General features: G+C 46.3%; 1 protein-coding gene across 1 annotated transcript in view; it reads right to left on the bottom strand.

Moving 5' to 3' along the window:
* Positions 1–8,548: 8,548 nt before the first annotated feature.
* The window catches only part of DAP3 (death associated protein 3), a 45,902-nt gene continuing 39,886 nt past the window's right edge, over positions 8,549–14,564 (bottom strand). The window contains exon 13 of the mRNA XM_068252584.1: positions 8,549–9,501. Within this exon, the coding sequence (XP_068108685.1) occupies positions 9,416–9,501 (86 nt within the window). The 3' untranslated portion in view covers positions 8,549–9,415. The remainder of the gene's footprint in view (positions 9,502–14,564) is intronic.

The following is a 14,564-nucleotide window of genomic DNA, read 5'->3' on the forward strand; positions in this document are numbered from 1 at the left end:
GGTAGCCATACACTGGTCGATGTGCCATTAGATCGACCAGCTGACAGATCCCTATCTGATCGAATCTGATCAGAGAGGGATCGTATGGCTGCCTTTACTGCAAACAGATTGTGAATCGATTTCAGCCTGAAACCGATTCACCATCTGCTGAGCTGCTCCTGCCGCCTGTCGTCCCCCCCCCCCCCCCCCCGTATACATTACCTGTCGCTGGCTCCCGGGCATCTTCTCCGCATTGCACGGCTCTGTTCCGGATCCATTACGGCGCTTTCTGTGTTACTCCGTGACCAGGAAGTTCAAATAGAGCGCCCTCTATTAGAACTTCCTGGTCACTGCAGTGACACAGGAAGCGCCGGGATGGATGGAGCCGGAACAGAGCCGTGCAGCACGGAGAAGACGCCCGGGAGCCAGCCTCAGGTAATGTATACCTGATCGGATCGGCCACCGCTAGCGACGCGCACTTTACCGGCGGGCGATCGAGGGTAATTTCCCGCACGGCGCGATCGACGGACCGATCCGATTCCAGGAGGGAATCGGATCGGCGGCTGCGTTTAACGCAAACGATTGGCAGCAGATTCGATCCCAGGATCGAATCTGCTGTCTAAACGGCCGGGAATCGAGCCAGTGTATGGCTACCTTAAGACACTTCTACTCAATTAGTCACCCTCATTAAGGACACCTGTCTTAACTAGTCACCTGTATAAAAGACACCTGTCCACAGAATCAATCAGACTCCAAACTCTCCAACATGGGAAAGACCAAAGAGCTGTCCAAGGATGTCAGAGACAAAATTGTAGGCCTGCACAAGGCTGGAATGGGATACAAAACCATTAGCAAGAAGCTGGGAGAGAAGGTGACAACTGTTGGTGCGATTGTTCGAAAATGGAAGGAGCACAAAATGACCATCAATCGACCTCGCTCTGGGGCTCCACGCAAGATCTCACCTCGTGGGGTGTCAATGGTTCTGAGAAAGGTGAAAAAGCATCCTAGAACTACACGGGAGGAGTTAGTGAATTACCTCAAATTAGCAGGGACCACAGTCACCAAGAAAACCATTGGAAACACATTACACAGCAATGGATTAAAATCCTGCAGGGCTCGCAAGGTCCCCCTGCTCAAGAAGGCACAGGTGCAGGCCCGTCTGAAGTTTGCCAATGAACACCTGAATGATTCTGTGAGTGACTGGGAGAAGGTGCTGTGGTCTGATGAGACCAAAATAGAGCTCTTTGGCATTAACTCAACTCGCTGTGTTTGGAGGAAGAAAAATGCTGCCTATGACCCCCAAAACACCGTCCCCATCAAGCATGGGGGTGGAAACATTTTGCTTTGGGGGTGTTTTTCTGCTAAGGGCACAGGACAACTTAATCGCATTAACGGGAAAATGGACGGAGCCATGTATCGTGAAATCCTGAACGACAACCTCCTTCCCTCTGCCAGGAAACTGAAAATGGGTCATGGATGGGTGTTCCAGCACGACAATGACCCAAAACATACAGCAAAGGCAACAAAGGAGTGGCTCAAGAAGAAGCACATTAAGGTCATGGAGTGGCCTAGTCAGTCTCCGGACCTTAATCCAATAGAAAACCTATGGAGGGAGCTCAAGCTCAGAGTTGCACAGAGACAGCCTCGAAACATTAGGGATTTAGAGATGATCTGCAAAGAGGAGTGGACCAACGTTCCTCCTAAAATGTGTGCAAACTTGGTCATCAATTACAAGAAATGTTTGACCTCTGTGCTTGCAAACAAGGGTTTTTCCACTAAGTATTAAGTCTTTTATTGTTAGAAGGTTGAAAAACTTATTTCACTCAATGAAATGCAAATCAGTTGCTATCTTTTATTTAAGGTTCTTTTTTCTATTTTCCTTTTGATGTGCTATCTGCCACTGTTAAAATAAACCTACCATTGAAATGATACTGTTCTGAGACTTCATTTCTTTGTCATTGGACAAACTTACAAAATCAGTGAGGGGTCAAATAATTATTTCCTCCACTGTATCTGGCAGTGGCACCCATGTCCCCGCTCTCTCATCTTCCTGTCCCTGCAAGGCTGGCTCCCCTCCAACTGAGCCATCCACCTCTAGTCTGCTTCCGGGACCCCGCTGCCCGCTGAGAGGGGGGGGGCATGCCGCTCCTGGCCCCACCCCCTTTGTGATCCAAATCACCAATTTTGATGATTCGTATAATTCGACTCACGAAAAAGATTCGGATCAAAGATCCAAATCGCTCATGATCCGGACAACACTAGTTGGTAGCACTCTAACGCAGCAAGAACTAGGGAGACCCATCCAGACTCCTCAGAAGGATTCGGTCTTGATAGACGTCTCCTGGACGTCAAAAAGGAAGATAAGGTCTCCGAAGATAATTCATATAGTAAGCCCTGGACAGGATATAACAGTGGTGTAGCTAGAAATCATGGGACACTTAAAGGAATCATCAGCCAAACAAGATGAAAGCCACTTTACTTACCTGAGGCTTTGTCCAGCCCCTTCCAGCCAAGTGTCCCACGCTGATAGCTGCACCGGCCCGGGGTCTCCGCACGGTACAGAGGACGACTTTGAGGTCGTCCTTACTGCGCGCATGTGTGAAGAACAGCTGTCAATCAAGCCCACGTTGTACATGGCATGCTGCGCAGGCAGTAGATCTGCGCCTGCCCAGTAAGCTCCAGACGTGGCCTTGATTGACACCGGCACAGTAGAGGACGCCTGGCGAGACACCGTGCGGGGACCCCGGGCCGGCAGCTGAGAGGTGAGCTGCGGCGTGGGAAATGTCAACCGCAAGGGGCCGGAAAAAGTCCCTGGTAAGTAAATCGGCTTTCATCGTGTTTGGCAAATGATTCCTTTAATCAATACCACCTGCTCCTACACTATGGATATGAGTGACCGTAATTAGGCAATTTACATTCTCATACAAATAACACTGCACATAGCTCATGGGCACTGAAACAAAGCCACAGGATGAAGTACCCACTGGGCCCCCTCTGCTCCAGGGCCCCATAGCAGCTGCTATGGCTATTGCTGCGCACCTGGGCTATATAAAGCAACTATCACCAGATTAACTTTCTTGGTACTAGATGGCTCATCTGCACCAAATGTAGTGTCCATTGGGATGATCAAAGATCTAACTTCCATGCAGCGTTAATGCAAGTATACAGCTAACTGGTCCAATCAAATGTGCTTTATAAATGTTGATTGGCCCAAGGCCAGCTAATACAATTTGCATTAAAGGGACTCCGAGCAGTGCAGAAACTATGGAAAGATGCATATCATTTTAAAGCTCTCTTTCTCCTCTTTCCAATGATATATAAACCACCACCCTACGTCTTTTAGTTTTCGCTATTTTCGCGATTGAAATTGCCGCGACCGTGATTTCGATCGCGAAAATAGAGAAAACTAAAAGGCGTAGGGCAACGATTTAGGTGTCGTCAGAAAGAGGAGAAAGAGAGCTTTAAAATGATATCCATCAAGCCATAGTTATATTGTATTACACAGGACGACACTTTCCCTAGTGTCAGCAGCTCCATTCTGCTGAATGCAGCTGCTGACTTTGACAAAAAGTCGCCCTGTGTAATACAATATAACTATGGCTTGATGGATATCATTTTAAAGCTCTCTTTCTCCTCTTTCTGACGACACCTAAATCGTCGCCCTACGCCTTTCAGTTTTCTCTATTTTCGCGATCGAAATCGCGGCCGCGGCAATTTCAATCGCGAAAATAGCGAAAACTAAAAGGCGTAGGGCGGCGGTTTATATATCATTGGAAAGAGGAGAATGAGAGCTTTAAAATGATGTGCATCGTTCCATAGTTTCTGCACTGCTCGGAGTCCCTTTAAATGTGCATGCAAGCCACAATGGTTTGTCTCTCATTGATCCTTTCCAATTGCTGCAAAAGAAAAATGAGCAGGTTTCCATAAGAGAGCTAGAAGCTAACTGTAAAAAAACAAAACTCACCTACAGAGTGGAAAAGCACTGTATCCCTCAGAGCCTTTCCTGTCCTCTCTCCATGGCCTCATTTCCCTGCTGTCCATCCAATGAGATCAGCAAGACTGCCAAGCAAACGGTATTGTTAAAAATGAAACATCCACAGTCCTCCCAGTTTAGGCTCCCTTTAATGTGTACCTGTGATGGTACACTGGGCCTTATTTATACACTCACATAAAGGATTATTAAGGGGGCCATACACTAGCCAGCCAACCAATCGACCATCCAATTCGATTATTATAATCGAATTGGATGAAAATTGGTGCTGCCAAGTGCATGCCCAACCGACAAAGCGACCAATTTCGGGACAGAAAGCCGAAGTTGGTTGGTCGGGTGCGCTGTGGTACGGCGGCCGAATTGTGAACGAGCGACGAGACGACGAAACCCCCGTCGCTGCCACCGCAATTTACACATGTATGTAGTGTGTGCATTTATACGTTTTCTGTCCAGTGTCAGCCTCCACGCGGTTTCCGTCCATCTTGCCGGGTTCCGCATACACGCCGGCGGCGCATAGCGTCTGTCGTCAGACGCTATGCGCCGCTAGCGTGTATGCTGTTACCCGGCGAGATGGACGGACACCGTGCGGAAGCTGCTACAGGACAGGTAATGTATAAATGCACTAAACTACATACATTTATACATTTTGGGGGCAGCGGCGGCTTAGCCAATTCCCTGATGATTTCATGCAGAAATCATCAGGGAATCTGCCTGTAGTGTATGAGCAGACAAAATTTATCTAGTCAAATTCGATTAGAGAAATTTGTCTCTTGGTCAAACCTGCCCACAATCGCTCTAATGTATGGCCACCTTTTAGGTGCATACACACATCAGACCATAGTCTTTGGAAAATAAAAAATCACAGACAAATTGTACCCCCTTCCATGTAGTATGAGAGCCACACCTACACAGTCTTTTCTATTGAGCTGAACTCCATCAGATAGAAATCTTTGCAAGATGCTGTACACATTCAACAGATCAGTATCTGCCAAAGATCCATTCCTGCAAAAGGCATTCATAGTCTATGATATCTGCAGATCCGCATACACACCTTGTTTAACAGACATTCATCTGCAGATCAGACAATCATCTGCAGATCTGAAAATCCATCCTGGTGGATCTTTCTGCAGATGAATGTCTGTTAAACAAGGTGTGTATGAGGATCTGCAGATATCATAGACTATGAATGCCTTTTGCAGGAATGGATCTTTTGCAGATACTGATCTTTTGAATGTGTACAGCATCTTGCAAAGATTTCTATCTGATGGAGTGCAGCTCAATAGAATAGACTGTAGGTATGGCTCTCATACTACATGGAAGGGGGTAAAATTGGTCTGTGATCTTTCATTTTCCAAAGACTATGGTCTGATGTGTGTATGCACCCTTAGGAACACCTGTTCAATTTCTCATTCATGTAATTATCTAATCAACCAATCACATGGCAATTGTTTTAATGCATTTAGGGGTGTGGTCCTGGTCAAGACAATCTCCTGAACTCCAAACTGAATGTCAGAATGGGAAAGAAAGGTGATTTAACCCATTCGCGTTCCGTCGTTTTCACGTGAGAAATGTTCACCTCCCATTCATTAGCCTATAACTTTATCACTACTTATCACAATGAACTGATCTATATCTTGCTTTTTCCGCCACCAATTAGGCTTTCTTTGGGGGGGTACATTTTGCTAAGAGCCACTTTACTGTAAATGCATTTTAACAGGAAAAATAAGAAAAAAATGGAAAAATTCATTATTTCTCAGTTGTCAGCCATTATAGTTTTAAAATAATACATGCCTCCATAATTAAAACCCACGTATTGTATTTGCCCATATGTCCCGGTTATTACACCGTTAAAATTATGTCCCTATCACAATGTATGGCGACAATATTTTATTTGGAAATAAAGGTGCATTTTTTCCATTTTGCATCTATCACTATTTACAAGTTTAAAATAAAAAAAAATATAGAAATATTTCATCTTTACATTGATATTTAAAAAGTTTAGACCCTTAGGTAAATATTTACTTTTTTTATTGTAATGTTTTTTTTTTTATAGTAAACATTTTATTTAGGTAGTTTTGGGAGGGTGGGAGGTAAACAATAGATTTATAATGTAAATGTGTGTTCATTTTTTTTTTTTTACTTTCAGTTGTACTATTACTTTTTGGCCACAAGATGGCGGCCATGAGTTTGTTTACATGACGTCACTCTAATGGCCCATACTCACGAGGGACTTTTGTCGCCTCAACACGCGGCGCGCGCGTGTTGCGGCGACAGGTCGCCCGTGAGTATGGGCCGTCGCACGCGCGCGCGCCCCCGAACTGTCGCCCGTCGCTATGTCGCCATGCGATTGAAACTTTCAATCGCATGGCGACAGTCACCGCTGCCCCCCCGCCGCAACTGTCGCTAGTCCGCGTGAGTACGCGGACTAGCGACAGCAACCTCCATTGAGGTTCACAGACCTTCCGGTGAGCTTCCGGCGGGGGGAGGAGGAACGTCAGCGACAGCTTCCGCCTTGCCGCTGGTCCCTCTTCCGCATGTGTACGCGGAGGGACCTGGCGAGAAGCTGTCGCCGGCCTGTCGCCCACACGCTCACGTGTGCTGGCGACAGGCGAGTTTTGCAGCCCGTGAGTACGGACCTTAAGCGTAACACACGCTTAGAGTGACGCATCGGGGAGGGAACAGCCAGAAAAAGCACAGCTTCCGAGAGAAGCTGTCGCTTTTTCAGCGGGGGAGAGCAATCAGTGATTGGGCACCATAGCCCGATTCACTGATTGCCTGGCTAACGAACCGCGGGCCGGGAATCGCGCGTGCAGCAATTTTGAATGTGGCATGGTTGTTGGTACCAGATGGGCCGGTCTGAGTATTTCACAATCTGCTCAGTTACTGGAATTTTCACGCACAAACCATTTCTAGGGTTTAGAAAGAATGGTGTGAAAAAGGAAAAACATCCACTGTGGGCGAAAATGCCTTGTTGATGCTAGAGGTCAGAGAATGGGCCGACTGATTCAAGCTGATAGAAGAGCAACGTTGACTGAAATAACCACTCGTTACAACCAAGGTATGCCGCAAAGCATTTGTGAAGCCACAACACGCACAACCTTGAGGCGGATGGGCTACAACAGCAGAAGACCCCACTGGTTACCACTCGTCTCCACAAATAGGAAAGAGAGGCTACAATTTGCACAAGCTCACCAAAATTGGACAGTTGAATCCTGTTCGATGGAGGCCCCAGTCCTCATGGGGCTGGAGGAAGCCCAGGTAAGTATAAATACACACTATTTTAAAATCTCACATGGGTAGAGAAAGAGCAAGTGCTCTGGACCAAGCAGCACCTGTCCTTTATATTGGTGAACAGACTCCCACCGCCTGCAAATGCACAGACTAAGCTTGTGCACTTCTCAGCCCATATACACAGGTGCTGAGAACTGCATGCAATAGAGACATCTGTTCCGCATAAAAAGCAAGTGTTAGCCTCCAGTGATGTTTACCGAATCCGAATAGGTTTTATTCGGATTTCATCCCTATGCAGGTGGGCGACGGCGGATTAATCTTACCCATCAGACTTCGTCTTTGATCTGTCCCATGGCGCCTCCCATGATGCATTCCAAGCGCGTCACGTGACTACAAACACTTCCTGCAACCTGCATCCTAAACTTCCCCCCTCCACCACCACACATACACACGGCAGGGATTACATTGTAGGCTTCTCTGAGGACAGTTAATCAAGTGATGGCAGGGATTATGTGGACAGTTAGTGATATGCTAGCAGGGACTAGATTGTAAGCTCCTTGGCGAACAGTACATTTTGTGACTGACAGCCAGCTCAGAGATCACTGTAAGTGCCCATTCGCTGCACCTTCATCCCCAGAGTGCCAGATCCGGCTGTTGGTAGCCGCCCACCGCTATGTGCAAACTTGGCCCCTTGCTGCCAGACTGCTAACAAACCAGCCTCGCCACTGTCACATTACACCGATCCTTCGCTCACTGCACTGGCTACCAGTAGAATGGAGAATACTCTTCAAGATTGGACTGCTGACATTCAAATCACTGCACAATGTGGGCTCTGGATACATGAAGGACTTGCTGAAGCTGCACCACACCTCTCACAACCTCAGATCAGCAGGTTCTATAAACTTGGTCACTCCCAGAGTGCTCCTCAAAACCTCTGGAGACAGAGCTTTCTGTCATGCTGCCCCTACTCTTTGGAACTCCCCACCACACCCAGTAAAGACAGCCCCTTCCCTGGAGTTATTCAAATCTAGACTGAAAAGCCACCTGTTTAGCCTGGCATTTCCAGACTCATAAAATATTTCCTCTGTACCACGATTTACCAATCAACCAATTATTGGTCTGAGCCATGCTTATGCGCTTTGAGTCCTATGGGAGAGAAGCGATTTACAAATGTTATTTGTTGTTGTTGCTTTCCCAGTGCCCTAGGCTATGGCCTTTGTGGCCTTGCCAGAAGTCCAGCTATGATCATATGTACGCATCTAGAGGCAGAGTCTGAATAGTTTCAGCTGCAGAACGGTAATCTGTATGGCCAGGAAATGGTGCTAAATAAAGACGAGCGCACACAGCTATGGAAAACGCTTTATTTTACAGAAAGAATATGCCATAATACATACGTGAGAGCTGGCGGCTCCTTCCATCTCCAAACTGCTCAGGTACATAGATGTCAATGTGATGCTACTTGCATAAAAATTGTATGCAGCTCAAAGATGAGCCAATCAAATGCATTAACTGAGGACAGACAGGTCCATTTCCAAGCTACATCGAATTTGCATGCAAGTTGGAATCATTATCTCATTCGCTACATCGGAAGCTTCAGGATTCCCAATATCGAATGATCCTCTATTCTGCCAGGAAGAGGAAGCTGGGGGTCTCTGCTCACCCTGGAAAGGCCTCGGGGTAACTGGACAGGTCCCAGGTGTACCTATGGTCCAGACAATTCCCTTATGGGGGGAGCTCAGGACCTGATTTGTTGGTAACAACATTATTACCTAAATTGCAGTGTAGTAAAGCACCCACAAGATGTCACTGTCTGTACTAGTGCTGCAATGATCTCTATGGTATTGGGATTTCCTGTATTCATTCTGTGGGTTCCTCTCTGTTCTAAGCAGGCTGCATTTCCTGATGGTGGTGTGCGATTAATCTCTGCATGTTTTCTTCAGTAAATAGTTCTAACTTGTTACACTGGATGTAAAGACCACTCTGCTCCATTATGATGAACCCCAGGAACGCAGAGACTTCCTAACGTTCCCACAGATGCCCATATCATGTAAAGTCCAGAGAACTCTGTGATCTATATGCAGTCCTGGTGGTCCTAGAAAACCTGCAGTGAGGTCTTCCTGTAATGACCAGGTAGCTGGTACGATCAGTCAGTTCCATAAGAAAGGCGACATTTCCCCCTACATGGAAACCTCTGGACCGTGCTGAGAAACGTTGTCACAAGGCAGCACAGATATCCTCCATCTCTCGGGGGTTGAAGTTAGTGAGAAACTTCAGCTCAGTCTTCCCTTCTTCAGTGCGAGCTGCAATCAGAGCAGAATTACAATCAGATCACTTAGCACTGTGAGCGAGTTAAAGCAGGAATGCCTTAAAGAGAACCTGCACTGAAAATAAAAATTCAAAATAACCATACACAAGTCATACTTACCTCTTGTGTAGTCTACTACTCAGTCTCTTTCTCCTTTCCTGCGTCCCATTTGTCCACTGATCAATGGAATTCTATGTCCTCCATTTTAAAAATGGCCATTACCCCATAACAGCTTCCTGGTCAGCACACTTAAAGAGAAACCGTGACCAAGAATTGAACTTCATCCCAATCAGTAGCTGATACCCCCCTTTTACATGATAAATCTATTCCTTTTCACAAACGGATCATCAGGGGGCTCTGTATGGCTGATATTGTGGTGAAACCCCTCCCACAAGTAACGCTGAGGACTGTGGTACTCCTGGCAGTTTCCTGTCTGTGAACCTTGTTGCATTGTGGGAAATAGCTGTTTCCAACTGCCAAAACAGCAAGCAGCAGCTACATCACCTGCCAACAGTAAAAATGTCACCATGTGATAAATGTCAGAATGTAAATCAGGGATTTAAAAGATTTTACAATGGGCAAACACTGACTAAATCATTTATCATAATGACATCATAATTATTGTAAAAATGAAGCACTTTTTTATTACATTATTTTCACTGGAGTTCCTCTTTAAACTGTAATATTGCCCACTTGAGCCATAGGGAAAAACTTGCACATTTAGTTGTAACTGACAGCTGCTGATATATAACTGACAGCAACTGATATAGTTCAGTTCTGACAAAATATTGTCAGAACTGGAATGGATCACTGTAAGAAGAAAAACGGTGAGCTTCTGAGAGTACCTGACAGTGAGGTAAGTAGGTCATATTAACCATCTTAGCGGTATGGACGAGCTCAGCTCGTCCATCACCGCCGATGGCTGCCGCTCAGGCCCTGCTGGGCCGATTTTGTTGAAATAAAAAGCAGCACACGCAGCCGGCACTTTGCCAGCCGCGTGTGCTGCCTGATCGCCGCCGCTCTGCGGCGGTCCGCCGCTAGCAGCGGCGAAAGAGGGTCCCCCCAGCCGCCTGAGCCCTGCGCAGCCGGAACAAATAGTTCCGGCCAGCGCTAAGGGCTGGATCGGAGGCGGCTGACGTCAGGACGTCGGCTGACGTCACTTTGCTCGTCGCCATGGCGACGAAGTAAGCAAAACACGGAAGGCCGCTCATTGCGGCCTTCCGTGTTACTTCTGGCTGCCGGAGGCGATCGGAAGAACGCCTCCGGAGCGCCCTCTAGTGGGCTTTCATGCAGCCAACTTTCAGTTGGCTGCATGAAATAGTTTTTTTTTTTATTTAAAAAAAACCCTCCCGCAGCCTCCCTGGCGATCTTAATAGAACGCCAGGGTGGTTAATTTACAGCTAGGTCATGTGTTTATTTTAAATAATTTTACTCACTTCAGGTTATACATACTAGCGATGATGGGCAGATTTGACCAAGAGACAAGTCTCTCTCTAAACGAATCTGATAAGATAGAGATCTGTCAGCTGCCCATACACCTCAGGCTGATTCCCCATCAATTTCAGCATGAAATCTCTCGGGAACCGGCCTTGAGCGCCGCATATATCCGCCTCGCTGCTGTCCCCTCTAATGATAATGTCCCCCCGATGCAATGTATACATTAACTTTCCGCCGCCTCTGCAGGCTCTGGGCGCACTCCACTCGCCATACACACGCGCTACGTGGTTGCCTAGTAACGTGGCTGCGTATACGACATCTGACGTAATACGTGGCTGCGTGTATGACATTGATGTCATACGCGCGCCCCTTACTAGGAAACCACATGGGGCGCGCATGTATGCACAGCGGAATGTGCCCGGAGCCTGCAGGGTCAAGCGGAGGCGGCAGAAAGGTAATGTATGCATTGAACCTGGGCAGTGGGGTGGGTGGGAGACATTTAGCATTAGGGGGCAGCGCCGGAGGATTTGTTGCGTTCACCCCGAAATTGCACACCGTTCTCGCCACGCACCCCGATCGAGAAAGTCGGCCCAATATGTTGCAGTATGCGCGATCGACTATGCAACCAATTTTGGGGAAATCAGTCGCATTGTCGGTCGGGTATGTACTTAGCCTGATGTATAGCCACAGGCCAAGTACATCAGTTTTCGCCTGATGTATGGCTACCTTTACTCCATAGACGTCAATCACCTCCCAGCAGCCCCTGTTCTGCACCCCTCACTCAGGATGGACAATTGGAATGGTTTTAATGGGATACGTTTTTCAATAAAGTATTACAATTATTTATTATCCAGGAGAGCATTTCTTATATACCGTAATTTTTTTTCTACCACCGAAGTTATTCTTGTTATTAACCTCCTCAGCGGTAAGCCCGAGCTGAGCTCGGGATAAGCTGCCGCGGAGAGGTTCTCAGGCCCTGGTTGGCCGATTTGCACACTTTTTGCTTTGTTACACGCAGCTAGCACTTTGCTAGTTGCGTGTACAAGCTGATTGCCGCCGCTTACCTGCCGCGTTAGAGGGCCCCCAGCCAATCACCGCCAGGCTGCGCTAAGGGGTGGATCGGGACTCCCCCAGACACCATGACGTCATCCCGATCGTCGCCATGGTGATGGGGGAAGCCAAACAGGAAATCCCGTTCTGAACGGGATTTCCTGTTTGCTCTGATCGTTGGAGGCGATCGAAAGGGGTGGGGGGATGCCGCTGCACAGTGGCTATTATGTAGCTAGCGCTAGGCTAGCTACATGATTTAAAGAATCAATAAATAAAAAAATAAATAAATGTGCTGCGCCGCCATCCTGGCAGTTTTAATAGACCACCAGGGAGGTTAAGATGGAATTATTTTCTCTTTTTTGTCTTTTTTCAGACTTAAATATTCCTTTAAAAATGGATATTATTAAATAGCAGAGAGCCTTCAACGTAAATTTCTGACAAAAAAGGCCTCAGTGGTATTGCCGATAAGAGGAGACCGAGTTTAAGACCTCTGATTTACAGGCGAGCAGGTGAGTTACTCCCACTGACGTCTGCCGGTCCTTGCAGCTCTGACACAGAGCTTTACAAACAGGCTTTTTCGCCTTTATACACAGTAGCAAAAAAAAAAAAAAAAAAAAAAGTATGTGAACCCTTTGGAATTACTGTATATGGATTTCTGCACAAATTGGTCATAAAATGTGATCTGATTGTCACCTAAGTCACAACAACAGACAATTACAGTCTGCTTAAACTAATACCTCCAGATTTACACCAGATATCCCAAGAATATTGCTGAACTGAAACAGTTCTGTAAAGTGGAATGGTCAAAAATTACTCCTGACCATTGTGCACGTCTGATCTGCAACTACAGGAAACGTTTGGTTGAAGTTATTGCTGCCAAAGGAGGTTCAACCAGTTAATAAATCCAAGGGTTCACATATCTTTTCCACCTGCAATGTGAATGTAAAAACAAAACAAAAAAAAAACACCTGAAAACATTTAATTATTTGTGTGGTATTCATTTAAAGAGACACTGAAGCGAAAAAAAAAAATATGATATAATGAATTGGTTGTGTACTATGAATAATTACTAGAAGATTAGCAGCAAAGAAAATATTCTCATATTTTTCTTTTCAGGTATATAGTGTTTTTTCTAACATTGCATCACTCTATAATATGTCCAGATTACACAACACTCAGCATTCAAAATGAGTCTTTCAGAGCAGTCTGTGAAGTAATAAATTCTCCTCTGCTAGAGGAAAAGTAAACAGTTTAATTACAGTTGAGATAATAAAAGTTAGATAACAGCCCTCTCCACGACCAAGTTGGTTGGAGAGCTTAATAGCTTTTTTGCATAGAGATAACAACTGGAGTTTCTCAACTCTTCCTGCACTGGAAACAATTAAGGTGGCCATACACTGGTCGATGTGCCATTAGATCGACCAGCTGACAGATCCCTATCTGATCGAATCTGATCAGAGAGGGATCGTATGGCTGCCTTTACTGCAAACAGATTGTGAATCGATTTCAGCCTGAAACCGATTCACCATCTGCTGAGCTGCTCCTGCCGCCTGTCCCCCCCCCGTATACATTACCTGAGGCTGGCTCCCGGGCGTCTTCTCCGCATTGCACGGCTCTGTTCCGGCTCCATTACGGCGCTTCCTGTGTTACTCCGTGACCAGGAAGTTCAAATAGAGCGCCCTCTATTTGAACTTCCTGGTCACTGCAGTGACACAGGAAGCGCCGGGATGGATGGAGCCGGAACAGAGCCGTGCAATGCGGAGAAGACGCCCGGGAGCCAGCCTCAGGTAATGTATACTTGATCGGATCGGCCGCCGCTAGCGACGCGCACTTTACCCGCGGGCGATCGAGGGTAATTTCCCGCACGGCGCGATCGACGGACCGATCCGATTTCGGGAGGAAATCGGATCGGCGGCTGCGTTTACCGCGAACGATTGGCAGCAGATTCGATCCCAGAATCGAATCTGCTGTCGAAACGGCCGGGAATCGAGCCAGTGTATGGCCTGCTTTAGACTGATGTATCTGATCTTAATGTTTTTTTTCTTAGCTGTAGTACACATACAAATCATATCATTTTTTTTTTCGCTTCAGTGTCTCTTTAAGCAGACTGTGATTGTCTGTTGTGACTTAGATGAAGATTAGATCACATTTTATGACCAATTTGTGCAGAAATCCATATATTTCCAAAGGGTTCACATACCTTTTATTGCTACTGTATTTATAATCTTGTTCCTCTTCAATAGGTTGTTCTGTGGCTCTAAAACGCTTGCTCTGTGCTCTGAACGTTTGCTCTGGATCAACAGGGATATGTGACGGAGCAGGCTGGTGGTGTACTTTATTTTTTGGTTGACTCGATGGACTTATGTCTTTTTTCAACACAAATACCTATGCAACTATGTGGTGTTACATGTATACAACTAACTTATTATGACATTCTCTTCTACATTTGAATTAATCTTGTTTTTAACACCTCTGCTAAGTGAATAGCTATTATATAACTAGTATTTCTTGGTCAAAATCAGGGGTGTCAAAATCAAACGCTGAAACTAAACACAGGGACTATGTCGCGGG

Source organism: Hyperolius riggenbachi, chromosome 9, assembly GCF_040937935.1.
Source record: "Hyperolius riggenbachi isolate aHypRig1 chromosome 9, aHypRig1.pri, whole genome shotgun sequence".
Lineage (NCBI taxonomy): Eukaryota > Metazoa > Chordata > Amphibia > Anura > Hyperoliidae > Hyperolius > Hyperolius riggenbachi.